Genomic DNA, 16,905 nt, shown 5'->3' on the forward strand with positions numbered 1-16,905 from the left:
TCCAGCCTATCTCTGATTGCTCTGAAAACAACCTTATCAAAGACCTGGAAAGCTTCGGCCTTATCCAGGGGTTAGTGGCGCAGGCTCTGGTATGGCAGTGCATGCCACACAACAGTGGAGCACACGTGACCTGTAATCCGGAACAACAAGGCCCCGTGGCAAACCAACGTTGCGACGTAACCGCGCCGAGCGTGCCTTGCTCCTTGACAAGCTCCAACTCAACGACTATCAAAAGCCTTGGTGCTTCAGCGGCATCACCATGGCTCCCAAACAGGACACCCCGTTCCGCTCGGCGGACATGAGCATGGTCCAGCTCTATGTCTCTAATGAAATTGGCCGCGAGGTCGTTACGGCTCTTGGCGAGCTTGGTCTCTGCCAGTTCCGCGACGTAAGCTTGGAGTCCATCAATTCATCAATCGAGAACATCATCTAACATCTTGATTTCATCCAGCTCAACGAGAATGTCAGTGCCTTCCAGCGCACTTTCACCCAGGAGATCCGACGCCTCGATAATGTTGAGCGACAGCTGCGTACGTCATCCCTAGGCATCTACGAAAGCTCTCCCTAACAACCCCCAGGATACTTTTACTCTCAGATGGATAAGATCGGCATCCCCCTTCGAAAGCTCGACCTCGACGTTGAACGACTGGCCTCGCCTTCGACTTCCGAGATCGATGAGCTCTCCGAGCGAAGTCAGAAGCTCGAGCAGCGAGTCTCTGCCCTGAACGAGAGTTACGAGACTCTGAAGAAGCGCGAGGGAGACTTGACTGAGTGGCGCTGGGTTCTGCGCGAGGCCGGCAGCTTCTTCGATCGTGCCCACGGCAATGTCGACGAGATTCGTGCCTCAACCGACAACGATGATGCTCCCCTGCTCTCGGACGTTGAACAGCACCAGGGGGCTGCTGACGTCGAGCGATCCTTCTCGGGAATGAACATTGGTTTTGTTGCTGGTGTCATCGCTAGGGACAGAGTTGGCGCTTTTGAGCGTATCCTCTGGCGAACTCTGCGTGGCAACCTGTACATGAACCAGTCTGAAATTCCTGAGCCACTGATTGACCCCACCAACAACGAGGCTATCAACAAGAACGTCTTTGTCATCTTCGCCCATGGCAAGGAGATCCTCGCCAAGATCCGCAAGATTTCGGAGTCTATGGGCGCCGAGGTCTATAACGTCGACGAGAACAGCGATCTCCGACGTGACCAGATCCACGAGGTCAACAACCGTCTTGAGGATGTCCAGAATGTCCTTCAAAACACTCAGGCTACTCTTCAGGCTGAGCTCAACCAGATCTCTCAGTCTCTGTCTGCCTGGATGGTTCTCGTTGCCAAAGAGAAGGCTGTATACAGTGCCCTCAACAACTTCTCGTACGACAGCGCTCGCCGAACCCTCATTGCTGAGGCCTGGGTTCCTACAAACGATCTTCCCCTGATCAGGACGACACTGCAGGATGTCACAAACCGAGCTGGTCTCTCGGTTCCCTCCATCATCAACAAGATCCAAACCAACAAGACGCCGCCTACTTACCTGAAGACCAACAAGTTCACCGAGGGTTTCCAGACCATTGTCAACGCCTATGGTACTGCCACCTACCAGGAAGTCAACCCGGCCATTCCTGTCTTTGTCACTTTCCCTTTCCTGTTCGCTGTCATGTTTGGTGACTTTGGTCACGCCATCATCATGCTTTCGGCTGCTCTTGCTATGATCTACTGGGAGAAGTCGCTCAAGAAGGTCACTTTCGAGCTCTTCGCCATGATCTTCTACGGTCGATACATTGCTCTGGTCATGGCTGTCTTCTCCATCTTTACCGGTCTTATCTACAACGATGCCTTCTCCAAGTCGATGACTCTTTTCGACAGTGCCTGGGAGTTCAAGAAGCCCGAGGGCTATACTAACTCGACTCCTATTACTGCCGTGTTGAACGAGCATGGCCACCGCTACCCCTTCGGCCTAGACTATGCTTGGCACGGTACTGAGAATGATCTTCTCTTCAGCAACAGTTACAAGATGAAGATGAGTATCATTCTCGGTTGGGCGCACATGACGTACTCTCTCTGCTTCGCCTACATCAACGCCCGCCACTTCAAGAAGCCCATTGACATCTGGGGCAACTTTATCCCGGGCATGATTTTCTTCCAGTCCATTTTTGGCTACCTTGTCATCTGCATCGTTTACAAGTGGTCCGTGGATTGGCTTCGAAAAGGACTCCAGCCCCCTGGTCTGCTGAACATGTTGATTTACATGTTCCTGCAGCCCGGAAACTTGGATGAGCAGCTGTATCCTGGACAAGCCACCGTGCAAGTTATCTTATTGCTGCTGACCTTCGCCCAGGTGCCCATCCTGCTCTTCCTTAAGCCTTTCTACCTTCGATGGGAGCACAACCGAGCACGCGCTAAGGGTTACCGTAGCATAGGAGAGACATCCCGAGTTAGTGCTTTGGATGGTGACGACGATGATGCCCAAGGCAATGGTCACGGCAACAGCTTCGATGATGGCGAGGGGGTTGCTATGATCTCCCAGAACATCGATGAGGAGCACGAGGAGTTTGAGTTCAGCGAGGTCATGATTCACCAGGTTATCCACACCATCGGTAAGTTTTTGTTACGAGTAATGTCTGTTACGATACTAATCGGCTTGCAGAGTTCTGTCTGAACTGTGTGTCTCACACTGCTTCTTACCTCCGTCTCTGGGCTCTATCTCTGGCCCATCAGCAGCTGAGCATTGTGCTCTGGAGCATGACCCTTGGCCCCGCTCTGACTACTCCTGGTGTTCTTGGCGTTATCATGATTGTTGTCTGCTTCTTTATGTGGTTCTTCCTGAGTAAGTCGTGCCCGTCTTGGACCGCTGGGGACATGTTGCTAACCTATCACCAGCCATTGCTATTCTGGTGTGTATGGAGGGTACCAGTGCCATGTTGCACTCTCTGCGTCTTGCTTGGGTCGAGTCCTTTTCCAAGTTTGCCGAGTTTGCGGGTTGGCCTTTTGCGCCATTCTCGTTCCAGACCCTGTTGGAAGAGTCGGAGGAGTTGAAGGATTACCTGGGATAATACGGGCGGGTTAAGGAATGGTGAACCATTTGTTATAGTAGTAGACTCTTGGTTTTTTGTTTTGTTATTGTACCATAGGTAACATAGTGCACTGTTAGAAATACTGGTCTGAGCCTTGTTGTTCGACTAGATAACTGCTAAACCAACGAAACGACCTGTGTCCCTTTTAAATTTTTGAAGCTTGCTACATAACTTATAGCCATTAAATACACACCCATGGAGCTATCCCGTAATTTCAACCCCAGAGAGGCGCCGTCACCTCGACAGCCCGCTCGACGACAGCCCTGACTCTGTCGGCAAAGACTTTGTTGTTACACTCGACCTCGAGGTCCTCCAGCCACACAGTGGCGGTCAATCTATCCACCTTGATCGATACTCCGGGCACGGGGATGCCAATCTTGTGTAGTCTCTCAATCTCCTTGCGCTGTCTCTCCTCGAGCTGCGAATCCTCATCGCCATCCTCCTCCATGGCGTCCTCATCCTTAACCTTGCCCTCGGGCGCCTCCTCCTTGGGAGTAGGGGGCAGCTTGGGTGTTGCGACGGGGGCGACGTTGTCCTGGCCGAACTGGGCCTCTAGGAACCACAGCAGACGCTCGAGGCGTTCCTCAGGGGTTGCAGAGTGGTGAGGGTTTGCGGCAGGGAGCTCGTGCGAGTGAGAGTGCTTGGCCGAGGAACGCTTGACGGCGGCAGGTGAGCTCTCGACAGAGAAGAGGACGGCCATGACAGAGTCGGCAATGCCGTCGTTGAGCATGTTGCCCTCCCATTCGAGCTCGACCTCACCGTTTGTGCGGTATCGTACAGAAACGCAACCCATCACCAGATACGCCGCGACGAGGCTGGCTACCTCTTCATCTGCCTCCTCCGGGTGAGTCTCACCGTCGGTGATGGCCGCATCACCGTTGGTGCCGTTCTTGGCACGGCGCATCTCTGGCAGCTCCTCAATAGTACCGAATGTGCCCTCAAGAGCCCACTTAACCAGGTCGATGCCCGCAGCGCTAAGGGTCAGACGCTGCTTGCAGGTGATGGTAGTGGTGTTGAGACCAGCATACTCGCGCAGATCCTCGGGTGCCATGAGTGAAAGCTTGAAGTCGTTCTGCACAAGCACTCCAGTGACAAGAGGAGGCGCGGTAGCAGGGTCAAGGTGTATGTTCTGGGGCGGCTGGATGGAGGCGAGCTTGCCGACGACCTTGGCAGTCTTGTCGGCCTTGAAGGGGATGCGAAGTTCTTCGCAGTTGCGAGGAGAGTAGACCTTGACCTTTACCGGCTTGTTTGCGTTGAGCGAAAGAAGCTTCGACTTGAGACGCATCATGTTGTGCTGTTCACCGTGGACGAGAATCTGCAATAGATATTAGCTTGTGCCTGTTAGTAGAAAGGGGAGCAAACGTACAACCACAGGCGCCGCAACCTCCTCAATAAACTCGCGGTTCTCGACACCATCGACGTGAGCAGCGAACGAGTATTCTTGAACGCTGCACCTTCGAGGGATGAGAACCTTCTCACCATCGCCTCCAGGCATTCGGCGAGCGCCAGCCATGCTGCGAGACATGACGGCCTGGATCTGATCTGGTTCCTGCATGATCTGCTTGGCCATGGTGCCCTCCACACTGTAACCAGTAATGATGACACCGTTCTTCTCGCTAGGTGCCCAGCGCTCTAGTAGCTCTCGGCTGACACCGTTCTGCAGCATACCAGGACTGGCAAGCATGACACAACCACCGACGTCGTCGAATCGGTCGAGGTTCTTCAGAGAGCGGATATACTTGAAGTCCCAAGGTCCACCCTTGCCAGCGCCATCCCCAGAGGCCTCAGCCTCAGCCATGCGCTCACGGAAGAGACGCTTGATGTTGTCGTTCATGGCGCCGACATAAGTCTGGTAAACAAGCATACACTTTCTCGCCAGGTTACTGGCGTAGTAGATGGGGTATTTTTGGAAGTCGGCGTGTTTGCCCCAGTACTCGTCAAGAATCAAGAGGAGCTCTTGGGCACGTCCCAGAGCGAAGACGGGCATAAGCACACGACCGCCTCGGTTTAGGATGCTTGTGATGGACTTCATAAGGGCCTGCTCTCTCTCCAGACGAGGAACGTGGGAGGCGATGCCATAAGTTGACTCGGTGATGAGAACATCGATCTTGACGCCTTTAGGGACCTCTGCCGAAACCAGATGTCGATCTTGCTCTCGCGAGTAGTCTCCAGTGAAGAAGATGTTGAGCCCACCAATCTCGATGAGGAACATGGCTGCGCCGAGGACATGGCCTGCTGGGTAAGGTGTGATTCTGATGGAGGAAATGGTGTGAGTTGTATGATAGTCGATAGCCTCGATCTGCGGGAACGTGTTGAGATGGTCCTGCTCCGTGAAGACAGGCTGTGAGGTTGGATTTGACGATGTGTTGCCCACTCGGACACTGTCTTGGATAAGCCATTTGTAGATGGCCTTGGTAGGATGCGTCATAAATACACGTCCTCTGAAGTTGGTCTTTGCGAGCACATACGGCAAAGACGCCGCATGGTCAATGTGAAAACTATGCCCTGTTAGCTGTAATCCTCATTGGATTGCTCTGGTCAGGTCGACGACGGGCATTCCAGGACAGGACGGCATCACAAGGACGAAAAGAGCAGGGACGTAGGGGAGCGGGAAAGACTGTATTGTATTGATCTGGCATACAAAGCGAAGATATCACGCGAACACGATACAGGTCGCGGACAAGTAAGTACTGTCCGTTCCATCACATCACATCAAGGTCGTCCCTCGCCCTGTCCAGCCTATATCGTCGCACGAGTGGGAAGAAGGGGGCGGCTTACTGGCTGATTAGGAGCACATCGACGGTGCTGAGATCGAAGTCGTCATAGAAGGGGAGGGCTGCGAGCCCATCGTACGCAGGGTGCTGGCCGGCGTCAAGCTGGTGATGGCTGTTAGACGGATCCTTTGTTCGAGACCTCTCAACCGCTTACCATGACCGTCTTTCCCTTGTACTGGATAATGTGACATGATCGACCGACTTCGTTACCGCCTCCCAAACAGAGGAACATGAGCTCGTCTGAAGGGTCTACGGGCTCCTCCGCTGCGGCCGCGTTCATCGCCGATGCCTTTCGTTTGGATGCCATCGTTGCGCGGGCGCCTGGTGTTGGCGACCAGTCGCATCAACTAGAGAAACGCTAGAGAATATTAGTACAGAGCGGCCCCGAGCAACACGCGCATGCAGAGGGCCGTGATGCACAAAGAGCGACAATAGCAATCAATCGCAGGGATGGATGAAGCTTGAATGCCTGGAATTGAATAGGTAGGCGGGCGTCGCGGGCATAAAAGGCTAACGCGCTCAATGGCAGGCGGCAGGCGGATAAAATCCGGCCTAGCCGTTTGTGGCTTCCTAGTTGGGAGGGAGGCTCTGCTCCGCGCACGTGACTTTAAAACTACGCGACCTCCGTTTTGCAGGCAGAGCTTCCTCCTCCATAGCCTCCCCCAGCGAAGCATCATCCCGACTCCACGACGATATTCAACAGCCCCATCTCGCGGCGCGGCGGATCTACCTTGTGCACCCGAAATTGCCTCTTTCCGATCGCATCGCCAACTTTCCCCAGAGCCCAGTCGAGATTGAGCGCGTCGAATGGGAGGCGTCGCGACTAACGTGACAGGCTCCTCTGCCTGCTGAGCTAGCACCTACTCACCTCTGCTTCCTTCCGCCTCCCGCTCGCACCTCAGTCACTCGGCTCTGGAGTCTTGACCATGGCTCAACCTCAACCTCAGGCGCAGGTTCCGCCGCGCGCATTCTCTCCCCCACAGCCCACGCCCTCGCCCGCCGCGTCACAATCGAGCTTTGCACTCCCACCTCAGAAGCGAGTCCGAACCGACGGTCCTCCATCGCAGCCCGAGTCGCCTTACGCTACATCTCCCTACGCCGCGAGTCCCGGGCCTACCGGAACGCCTCCTGCCGCCGCGAATTCTCCTGCGTATGCGCATAGTCCTGCTCTGCCGCAACCATATGCCACGCCCTACACCAACGGCCACACCACGCCTGGCCTCAATCTCCCAGACGCCCGACCGAACTCGACGCCCCCGATTCAAACACCGCATCACCCGCCTATGCCCCAGTACACAAACGCGACGATGACGCCTGTACCCGCGCCTGCCGTGGCTCCCGTTGTTGCTCCAGCTCAAGGGCCTGGAGCCATGGGGCCGCCACAGAGGCCAGCCGAGCGCCCGACAAAAGATTATGAGTACGACGTGACAGACTCGCTTGCTGGTACCGGCATTGATCTACGCGCTGAGGAACAATACATGAATGAGCTCTACTCAACCGGGTTCGACGAAGCCAGGACAGGTTTCGCCCAGCATCCGCCGGGAGCCAAGGGGAGCTTCTACGGCGCAGGCCCTGCGAATCAACCTGCTCAATCGACACCCGACCAGACTCAAGAACAGTTCGCTGCCCAGCAAGCAGAGAGAGCTTGGTCTGAGTCTTCGATGCGACTTGCTGTGCAACGAACTCAGGAGATCGGTGACCCGTTCCTTATGGTGGCAACGCTTCACCGACGAGCGGATAAAATCGCTCGAGAGCACCATCTCTCTCTCAACTTGGATCTCAAGAACAACAGCCAGACCATGGGAAAGATGAGGCTGCCAGAACAATTTCCTTACCCCAAGGTCAACATCAAGACGGCACAGGGCCCGGACGCTGCTCTAGTCCAGACGACAGGCTCCTATATTCCTCATGATGCATATCTGGTTGATCAGCTGGCGTTGCTGTCGATTGCATCCAAGCAAAGGCTTAGAGGGCTTTTGGAGGACGCGCACGTTGTGGCGACGAACCGGCAGAAGACGTCTCACGGCGATGTGCCTGAAGACTGGGCACCAGCCGCTGCGCCCATGAATGCGGAGCCTCTGCAGTCAATCGAGAAGCCAACTGACGGCGCGGATGCAGCTGGAGTGGAGAGTGCGAATGGGGAGGGCACGAATCCATTGAAGCGTGAGTATATTCGTAGTAACATGGCCAGTATCATGCTCACACTATACAGGCTCAGCCGACGGTGCTGGATTGGCAAACGGGGCTCCACCTGTCAAGCTACCAAAGATCTCATCTTACATGACGACTACGATGCGCGACCTTGCGCGACAGGAACGTGACTGGGAAGAGGCGCGGTTGCGAAAGCGACAAAAGCGCAAGGACGGTATCCCTGACTCTGGAAGCACGACCTCGCGTGCAGGCAGCGTGGCTCCCGGTACTCCGGGAACCACGGCTCCAGAATCGCAAAAGACCATGACCAAGAAGGAGATGAAGAAGAACCAGCAAGCCAAGGCAGCTGAGCTGGACAGTCACCAGAGTCAGAACACGACGAGCAGTCTCTTTGCCGGCCTAGGAGGCAAGGGCGGCCTCTTCGGCAAGAAGAAGACGGGCAAGACGTACGACTGGATGAATGTTGGGCGTGGAGGTAGTGGGGCCAGCACACCTACAAGAAACCCGTCCGGACTCGGTAAGGGGGCGGGAGGTTCGGTAGCGGCGGCGGCACCGGTCAACATGGCCATGACGACGGAAGGACGCAACCGACTCGGAACATGGCGAGAAGACAAGGAGAAGGGCAGGAACATACAACTACGGGATTGGGTCTCGGTGTTGGAGAGGGATGGGCGTGAGCACAAGGCACTACAGGGGGCCTATCTGCGCTTGGACGCATCAAATCCCAAGTGAGGCCGTCTAAGCTGAATAAAAAAGCGGCGAGTAATGGAAGTGGGCAGCAGAGGAAGCTGGGGAAAGAAAAGGGGAGAGATGCAAGCAAGGCGAGGAGTGAGGAATTGGGGAAGATACCCTGCGCCAAAGTTTGTTTTGTGACGTTTTAACAACTTAGCCTGGCGTTTGTTGTGTTGTGTTTTGAGGCATAGGAAGAAAGCACAGGGAAATGCAGTCTTTTTGCATTCATTGCGAGATGTTGTCTGCCTATAGGAATCTTGGGAGAGGATAGGACGGCCATTGCCATGTGTGCGCATTCAGGGAGCGCAGTCTTGCCTGTTTCTTGTAGTGCCTTTTGGGACTTTTTGGGTATCAGGTCAAGAGCCAGTAGTAGCTCAAGCCAGGCCTGGAGAGTCAGGTCAGTGAAGGAGAGAATTGTCAGATAGGAAGAATTGAACGAGGAGGAAACCTCTTGACACGGAGATTTGAGGCGAGGCATTCTCTATCGTGACGAGAACATTCCAATCAACAAAAAAAAAAGGGAGAGTCTCTCTTGAGTACAGAGTGAGTGAGTGAAGGCTTTGGTCTGACAAATGCTTCACGTCTTGTGTGGAAAAGTGGGACTATGGCGGCATCACGCTTCCCCTCTCTTCCTCCCCTCTATCAACTCTGAGGGTATTTGTAAAGGAGTGAGTGACTCGAGATACTTGCGTGCCCATTCCCTTTGACCTCGTGAGCAAAGTTGACGCCCTTGAAGAGAAGCACCACAAGTTCTGGCCCAAAAAAACGCCCAGCTCAGGAACGTTACACGGAAGCACACTCCCCTCAGCCAGTAGCAGTGTCAAGGGAGGCAGCCAGAAGAAATCCTTCGTCTTATAGCTCACATCTCGAATACAAACACTCACCATGGCGATTGCGGTCAGTTTCTTTTGCATCCAAGACAGACAAGGGGGATCCCCCCTGCTTTCCCGCTGGCATGAACCAGAGCTGACCTCATCGCACAGGCGGTCGGCCAGATCTGCTCCACGGCATCTGTCAAGGGGAATCTGGAACAGTGTGTGAGGCTGGTGGCGAAAGCTGCGCGTGGAGGAGCCAAGGTGAGTGAAAAGAGAGCAAGGAGAAGAAAAGGAAATGTCATGGTCGACGTATAAGAGGTTGATATGTCTAAAGAGGCGAGACAAGTGTTCAGCCAAGAAGAGACATCCCTAGATCGAGATCAACGTCTGGGGAAAAGGGAGAGGTTTATCAGATCTCACACAGACGCTTTGAAAAGGGCGGGCTCCATCTGATCGAGATGCGGTTCGTCTTGAGCCGTGAGACATGGTCAAGGGCCGATTTCTCCAAGACATACCAGCAACCCCCTCCATATGTCTCTCCTTTTTTCTTTCTTTCTTTGCCATGTCTTGCTCTTCCACAACGGCGAAATACACTCTTGTCATCAGAGCACTTGCTCACACGGTATACATGACAGGTACTCTTCCTCCCTGAGGCGTCCGACTACATCGCGCCCGACGGTCAGACGTCTCTCGAACTCGCCGAGCCGCAGCAGACGTCGCCCTTTGTAAAGGGCCTGCAGGATGCGGCACGGGAGCACAGCGTCGCGGTGCACGTGGGCATCCACCACCGCCCCGAGCCCGAGCCCGGCGCCGCCGTGCACCGCATCCTCAACCGGGCGCTGTACATCGGAGCCGACGGGGCCGTCGTCGACTCGGCGTCGTACGACAAGCTCCACGTCTTTGACTATGGCAACCTCCGGGAGAGCGCCACTGTGCGGCCCGGCCCCGCACTCACCCCGCCGTTTGACTCGCCCGTCGGCCGGATCGGGAGCCTAATCTGCTTCGACCTCCGATTTCCGGAGCCGGGCCTGTTGCTCTCCCAGCCGGGGCCGGGCAGCCCTTGGACCGGACGTCCCGCGCAGGTGCTAACGTACCCGAGCGCCTTTACCCTCCGCACAGGTGCAGCACACTGGGAGACGCTGCTGCGAGCGCGGGCCATTGAGACGCAGAGCTACGTGGTGGCTGCGGCGCAGGTAGGACGGCACAACGAGAAGAGGGCCAGCTGGGGGCAGAGCATCGTCGCTGACCCCTGGGGCCGGGTCGTCCTCAAGCTCAAAGGGGTCGTTTCCGACCCCAAAGATGTGCCCGAGGGGACAGCTGAAGAGGGCGCCGTGGGAGAGATTGGGTTCGTCGAGATCGACCTCGATGGGTTGGAGAGGGTCCGGAAAGAGATGCCTCTTCAGCGGAGGACGTGAGTATCCCTTGATGCCATGTTGTTGCGGCTGGATTGCTGACAGAACATACCAACAGAGATGTTTACCCCGAGTTGACCGCTCGCCATAATTGACCAGTAAAAGGAGGCATCTTGACCGCACTGTAAGGTCACGCTGCAAGGCAAACATAAACAGACGGGACCAAATCCATGCTCGTTCCCAGAGAACCGGGCCAGCCAACGGGATCAGTTTCCGCTTGCGAGCGAGTTAGCGTAGAGAATACAATGGGCCATCTCGACAAAGTACCCTTCTGTCCCTTGCCTTGTTTGCCTTGTCGGTGACCCAAGAGTCCAGGACTGTTTTTTTGAAACTCGGCTCGAGGAGATTATCTTATCCACCAGACGTGCTGTGCTGGCTTGCTGCACCGAGCTGCCGGGACCAGATTCACCGCCCTAGGTACCGACCTCTCGGGACAGCCGCACTGCCGGGGGGGTACGGCATATAGCAAACATCTCCCGGGGGGTTGGCTAAGAGCGGTGTGCTTTGCTGCACGGAGTATAGGCTGAAGATTAGATGTACAGCGGGGAGTATGTTTTTTTTTTTCTTTCATCCTTGTCTCAACTTTTTCTGCAAGGGAGGTTAATTACGAAAACGAAATAGAGAAGAGGTGAGCAAGTGCCGAGATGAAGATCTGTCGTCGTGGATAGTGCCAGCAAACTTCGCATTGCATATACGCCCAAAGGGCCGATCATGGGATGGGATAGACGCACGTACACCGCCAGAGATTCTTTTACTGTTCCCCTGCTTGAACTTGACAAAATAAAACAACTGCTTCGCTGGCAAGAGTCTGTCTCCTCTTTCAAGGGAAGGGGTAGTTGGTTAGCGTTACAACGTTGAAGCGAGAAGAAGCAGAAGAAGAAAAAATTGGATCCTGTTGATTATTCCCCGAGGGACTAGGGGAGGAAGAAGGAGAAACCCGAGTTGCTGGGTAAAAAAGACTAAAAAAATCTGCAAGTGCCAGGGAAGGGAAGGGAAGGAAAGAGAGGCTGGGATTCCTCCCGTCGGCATCAGCCTCGGCTGCAGCCTCGCCTGAGTCGTCATGGAGCAGTCATTGCCTTAGCCAAGGTAGCATTCTCTCAACGGCCTTGCTTGTGATTGCTGATGCTACTCTGACAAGAGCCGAGATTTCCAATGTATGAGCAAGTGACTGTCAATGTTTCATCCTCAACAAATATACAGTTTTTACACTTGTTCAATTCCTATTGTCTCGCGTGTTTCTGTCGAGCAGACTCCCATCTCGATCCAGCAACAACTCAATCTCGCCTTGGCCGTCACGGTCGTCGTCGTCTAAACCTCTTTGCCAACCTTGTCCCTGACCTTGAAGCCATCAAGAGTCTACACGCCCCTCCCCTTGCTTCTGCTCTAGGGGTCCCTTGTCCATGTCCATGCAAGATTCCCGCTCCCATTTTGATCAATTTCGTTCTTTTCTACAAACACACCCCTCCCCACTCGAGTCCCAACGCTTCGGTCCCGGCTTTCCGCCTGCATTAGTCCGGCGTCGCACCAGAGCGAAAAGGGATGGAGTCAAAGTCCAGGGGTAACCGTGCCGGGGCAGATGCAGGTTCAGGAGGAGCCAAAGCGAGCTGTCACTGCGACATCTTGCATTAGCTGAGGTGGCCCGATTTCCGCCCCCAGGGGTTGGTTTTTTGCTGCTGCTTCCATTCTTTTCCTTCTGGCGCGGCTCCAGAAGCTTTGCTTTTTTTGTGTCCCTTTTTTCCCAATTCCGCCTTGCCTGGGTACGTAGTAAGTATCCGTGTGTTTGTTGCCTCCTGCCTTTTCTTGCCATCAGAGGAGACTCGTCATTTGTCACTGTTTGTGGCACCCACTTTTAGTCCTCAGCCTTCCCAAACTTTCCGCCCAAAAGGTCCATTCATGGCAAAGGCAAAAGAAAAGAAGCTTGAGACAACAAAGCCATCGTGGTTAGAGTTTTGTTTCCGCCTTGTCATTGCTTCTTCTTTTTGCTATTGTCTGTAAAAATTTTTCTTGTATTTTTTCTGATATCTGATTCAGCCAAAGAAAGGGCTTGTCTTCTCAATTGACATGTAGATAGTTTCCTCTGTTGTCTTCCCCAAGTGCAACCTCATCCGCGGCTCGGATCGCTTGTGATCCGTTCCCAAGTGCCTCCGAGGTCGGTTTAACGGCCGAACCAACCGACGACGGATCTTTCTTGAATTCCTTTTGCTTTTTTTTTTTTTTTCTACTTCGCTTCAAGCTCGATCCACGTCGCTTCTGGCGTCTCGGTAGTTGTCTCTGTTCTCTCTTACCTTGACTTATCCTCGATCTATCTCGGGGAGTACTCGTCCCGTCGCCTCGGCGGTTAATTGCGTTTCCTTCCCTTCCCTTCCTTTCCCTTCCCGTCTGTACAAAAAAAAACACACAAAAAAAAAAAAAAAAAAAAAAAAAAAAAAAAAAAAAGACATTTCGTATCATCTCATCGTCGTGTTTCACGGTCCGTGTTCGAGTTCGCGCGCGGGAACCAGCAAACGAACGAACGAACAAAACGGACGAGCCTCGGCTGTTCCGCCTTTCTGCGCGTGCGTGCGTGTACGTGGTGTCACGAGCCGCCTGCATCGGCCAACGACAGACAGATTGTAAATGAGCGGTCCGTCCTCCATCTCCTTTAAGTGTGTGCGTGCGCAGGTCGCGGGCGCGGGATGGGAGGTGCAAGCGCAGCGGGAGTGGCATGTTTATGAACCGCCATTAGCCCACAATGTCAACTGGTGATGCTGACCGAGCGGCATCAATTATGGCAGTGCATGCATCATTGTAATCGTGATGGAAGTAAACATGTCATAGCTACAGTGTAGTAGTATTCTCTATCAGTAATGTCACCACACCCACACTCACCCACAGACGTATCGTCATCAACGGCCATGAAACGGGCAAGCCTCAAAAGCCCAACCCAACGGGGATGCAATCCGAAGCCCGAGCGAACGAGCTCGAGCCCTCCCCAGGCGAAAAACTTCGAGTAGCTTAGGTCCCATTGGGCCCAAATCCTTCCATCACCCCGGAACCCACCCGCTGGATGGAAGCCTTCCCCGCAAGGCTCCAGAGACCAGAGCCTCTTGATTACCCAGCGCCGGATTCAGTCCCGCGTCGCCGTCATCATCCACCCATCATGGCCTGTGACCCCCCTGAAAGTCAATTCCACCACCCCAACCAAAACTGGCTCTAGCCCGCCGAAGCCAGCAGCTTCTTTGCCATGTTCCATACCAACTGTACCAAAAAGACTGACTCGTCGTCCCCCTGGTGTCATCATTTCGCACGAGGCTGTTTTTGCTAAATTAACTTATAACCAACCATGAATCCCAGCCCAGCAAACATGAAGGAAATTTGCCGCTCTTGAGAGTATCTGTCTGTTACCTGGCCATCATTACGCTCCCTCTATCTCATCTCGTTGATTTACCCTCTCATTTCATCACCAGCTGTGTAGATTACCTGTTGCGGCCCAATCCACCAGGGGCCAACTCAACTCTATTTTGCCTTTTCTCCATTGCTTTTGCTGTCCAGCATTATTAGCTTCTGCCTAGACCTTGCTTGACTCCTCACGCTCGCTCGTATTTGCGCGCAGCGTCATCACCACTGAACTGAATGCAATTGTGATTCCCACTCTCATCACTCCGTCGTAAGCAAGCATTCCAGTTCAAGGGGCACGCACCCGACCAACCCGCGCCCACAACACAACACAGCCAACGAGTCCTCCCGTCCCTTGGGTTTGTGCTCCAACACTGTACTTGAATCCTCGCCCAGGAACCGTAGCAAACATTTGTACCCCAGCTTTCTCGGCTCCCCAGCCCTCGTCATCACCTCCCCTTGTCCCGTCACACAAACCACGGCTCCAAGCATAGCAAACAATCTCTGTCGTCCAAGCATTTCCATCCCCCACTCAATTTATCTCGCCTCGACATTGCTAAATCAGGCAAACACGGCGAGCCGACTCCGATCTCAAAATAGATGTGATATTCTTGTCACCTTTGCAAAGCTGAAACAGGAGCTTATTCTTGAAGTAAATCCATTATTTGTTATAGTTTATCTCATAAAACCAGGACGTTTGTCTTTCCTTGCGCGCTGTGTAGCTAACTGTCTTCCGTCTTATAGATACTATACAGTCTAGAGGTTGAAAGGGGGGAAAACGCGTTGGGGTATCTTCTATCAATGTCCTGAGTCCAGCCCAAGTGCTCAGCTCAGCGCGGCGCTGAAGCATCACTTCTCTTTTTTCCCCCCTTTCCTCTTCCTCATCCAATAGTCTTGTACACCAATACAGAAATAGTACAGGGGAATACCGGCCAACATGAAACCGCAAGGAATCCCTTTTGCTGATGGCCCTCCCGCGAGGGATCCAAGGCCAAACAGCTAACCCAATAGTAATAAAATTCGTCAAAAAAAAAAAAAAGTAAAAGGGAAGAGAAAAAGAAGAAACGAGAGATACAGGCCAAAAGGGGAACCTCTGCAAGCAAGGGGGTTGCGAAAAGAGAGAGCAGAGCAAAAAGCAGAAAGCAAAAAAGCAAAAACCACAGATCCCCCAAGTCTATATGCAAGTGCCGAAAAGCAACTTTTTTTTTCTCCCAGCCCGTTCCCATTTTGTAATACCTTTCCAAATCCCCATGTCGAGTAAAACTCCCAATAAAAAACATCTTCTCCCGAGGCGCTCGCTTTTCTTCTGCTCACTGCATGTCTCTCTCGATCTCGGTCTCTCTTCGCTTGGCTTTCGGTCTCCCAATTCCAGATCGTACTGCGCTCGCCAACCCTTGTCTTGTCTCGCTGGTGGCCGATCTGAGACATTCCCATCCCGGTTGGATCTGCATTCCATTCCGGCTGAAGACGCCCTTGACGTGAGTGGTGCTGAAAGTTCGGGTTGCCTATCGAGGGAGACCATGTGGAGACCGAGGACGACGACTCGAGCCGAGGGTTGTTGCGTGTGCGAGTGTGTGTGGTTGCGGTGAAAAAGATGCCAGGCGGAAAAGGAAAAAGAAAAAAAAACAAATCCCAATTTTTGTCCCGTCTATGGTCAAACGCCGCGTGCTGAGCCCAGATGTGTGTGGTATGAATAATGTCCAAGCCAAAAAGAAAATAAGAAAAGGAAATTGTCGACACCCATGTTGACGAGTGTATCCGTTTTCCCCAAAACCCTCCCCTTGAATTCCGCTTGCTGCTGGGAAGCAAGGGATGGCTCCGAGCCGCTGTGTATATGATTTTTCGACAGGAATGCGTATTAAAAAAGGGTATACCGGAATGCATTAAAGCAAGGAGTGGCGCAGCTCGCGGCTCCAAGCCATCAGAAGGTGATTAAATGGTATCGTAGTCGGGAATATCGCTTTAGGTCGAAGAGAAGACAGGCGGAAAAGGGGAAGCGCGCGTCTGTTGAACGCGGTGCGGTGTCATGTCGTCGCCGGCAGGCCTAACCGCCAGCGTGGCCCAGCTTTGGCGTGGTCGTCAGTCGCATAAAGTTGGGGGGACTCATAGAGTTCGTCCAACAATCCAAGCGAGAAGACTCTTTAGTGAGGCTTGGGGCGAGGGGGAGGCTTGGGGACACCGGTTGTGTCGTAGGCTCCTCGGCCCATGTTGCAAGGGCTTGATGATCCTTGAACCATTGTTGCTGTTGTTGGGAGAACGAGTGAAAGAATGTGGTGTTGCTAGTGCCTGGTTGCTTGTCAGTCATTGCGGTTGAGACGATACGGCGAAGGTGGGGGAAGATGGGGATAAATATAGAGGAATGTTGTAAAGATGGGGAGAACGACGAATCGCAGTCAATGCGCTCGTCGCGACGGGGAGGCGATTTGGGCAAGCAAGCAAGCGAATCTGACTCACAAGATTATTCGTCGTGGTGCGACAGACAATGTAGGCCGTATCCAGTGAATGCGGTCGCGATTGGAGGACCTAGACGGTGCAGGGAGAGGAAAGGCGACGAGAGAGCCGAATGGTGGGCAAGATGCGA

General features: G+C 53.7%; 4 protein-coding genes across 4 annotated transcripts; 3 read left to right on the forward strand and 1 right to left on the reverse strand.

The window, feature by feature from the left end:
* Positions 1 to 259: 259 nt before the first annotated feature.
* Positions 260 to 3,044, forward strand: NCS57_00121100 (V-type proton ATPase subunit a; the record flags this gene model as incomplete). Its single annotated transcript, XM_053051281.1, has 5 exons — positions 260 to 388; positions 452 to 530; positions 579 to 2,588; positions 2,639 to 2,818; positions 2,872 to 3,044. 5 exons carry the CDS (start codon positions 260 to 262, stop codon positions 3,042 to 3,044), a joined length of 2,571 nt encoding a protein of 856 aa, XP_052919796.1.
* Positions 3,045 to 3,279: 235 nt separating this feature from the next.
* Positions 3,280 to 6,146, reverse strand: NCS57_00121200 (Endoribonuclease YSH1; the record flags this gene model as incomplete). Its single annotated transcript, XM_053051282.1, has 4 exons — positions 3,280 to 4,380; positions 4,432 to 5,563; positions 5,844 to 5,941; positions 5,994 to 6,146. 4 exons carry the CDS (start codon positions 6,144 to 6,146, stop codon positions 3,280 to 3,282), a joined length of 2,484 nt encoding a protein of 827 aa, XP_052919797.1.
* A 619-nt stretch (positions 6,147 to 6,765) lies between these two features.
* NCS57_00121300 (uncharacterized protein) lies at positions 6,766 to 8,722 on the forward strand (the record flags this gene model as incomplete). Its single annotated transcript, XM_053051283.1, has 2 exons — positions 6,766 to 8,002; positions 8,052 to 8,722. 2 exons carry the CDS (start codon positions 6,766 to 6,768, stop codon positions 8,720 to 8,722), a joined length of 1,908 nt encoding a protein of 635 aa, XP_052919798.1.
* Positions 8,723 to 9,607: 885 nt separating this feature from the next.
* On the forward strand, positions 9,608 to 11,044 carry NCS57_00121400 (CN hydrolase domain-containing protein; the record flags this gene model as incomplete). Its single annotated transcript, XM_053051284.1, has 4 exons — positions 9,608 to 9,619; positions 9,706 to 9,798; positions 10,173 to 10,948; positions 11,008 to 11,044. The coding sequence occupies 4 exons, from the start codon at positions 9,608 to 9,610 to the stop codon at positions 11,042 to 11,044; spliced, it is 918 nt and encodes a 305-aa protein (XP_052919799.1).
* Between the last annotated feature and the right edge of the window lie 5,861 nt (positions 11,045 to 16,905).

The sequence above is a fragment of the Fusarium keratoplasticum genome, chromosome 1 (genome assembly GCF_025433545.1).
Source record: "Fusarium keratoplasticum isolate Fu6.1 chromosome 1, whole genome shotgun sequence".
In the NCBI taxonomy this organism is placed as follows: Eukaryota; Fungi; Ascomycota; class Sordariomycetes; order Hypocreales; family Nectriaceae; genus Fusarium; species Fusarium keratoplasticum.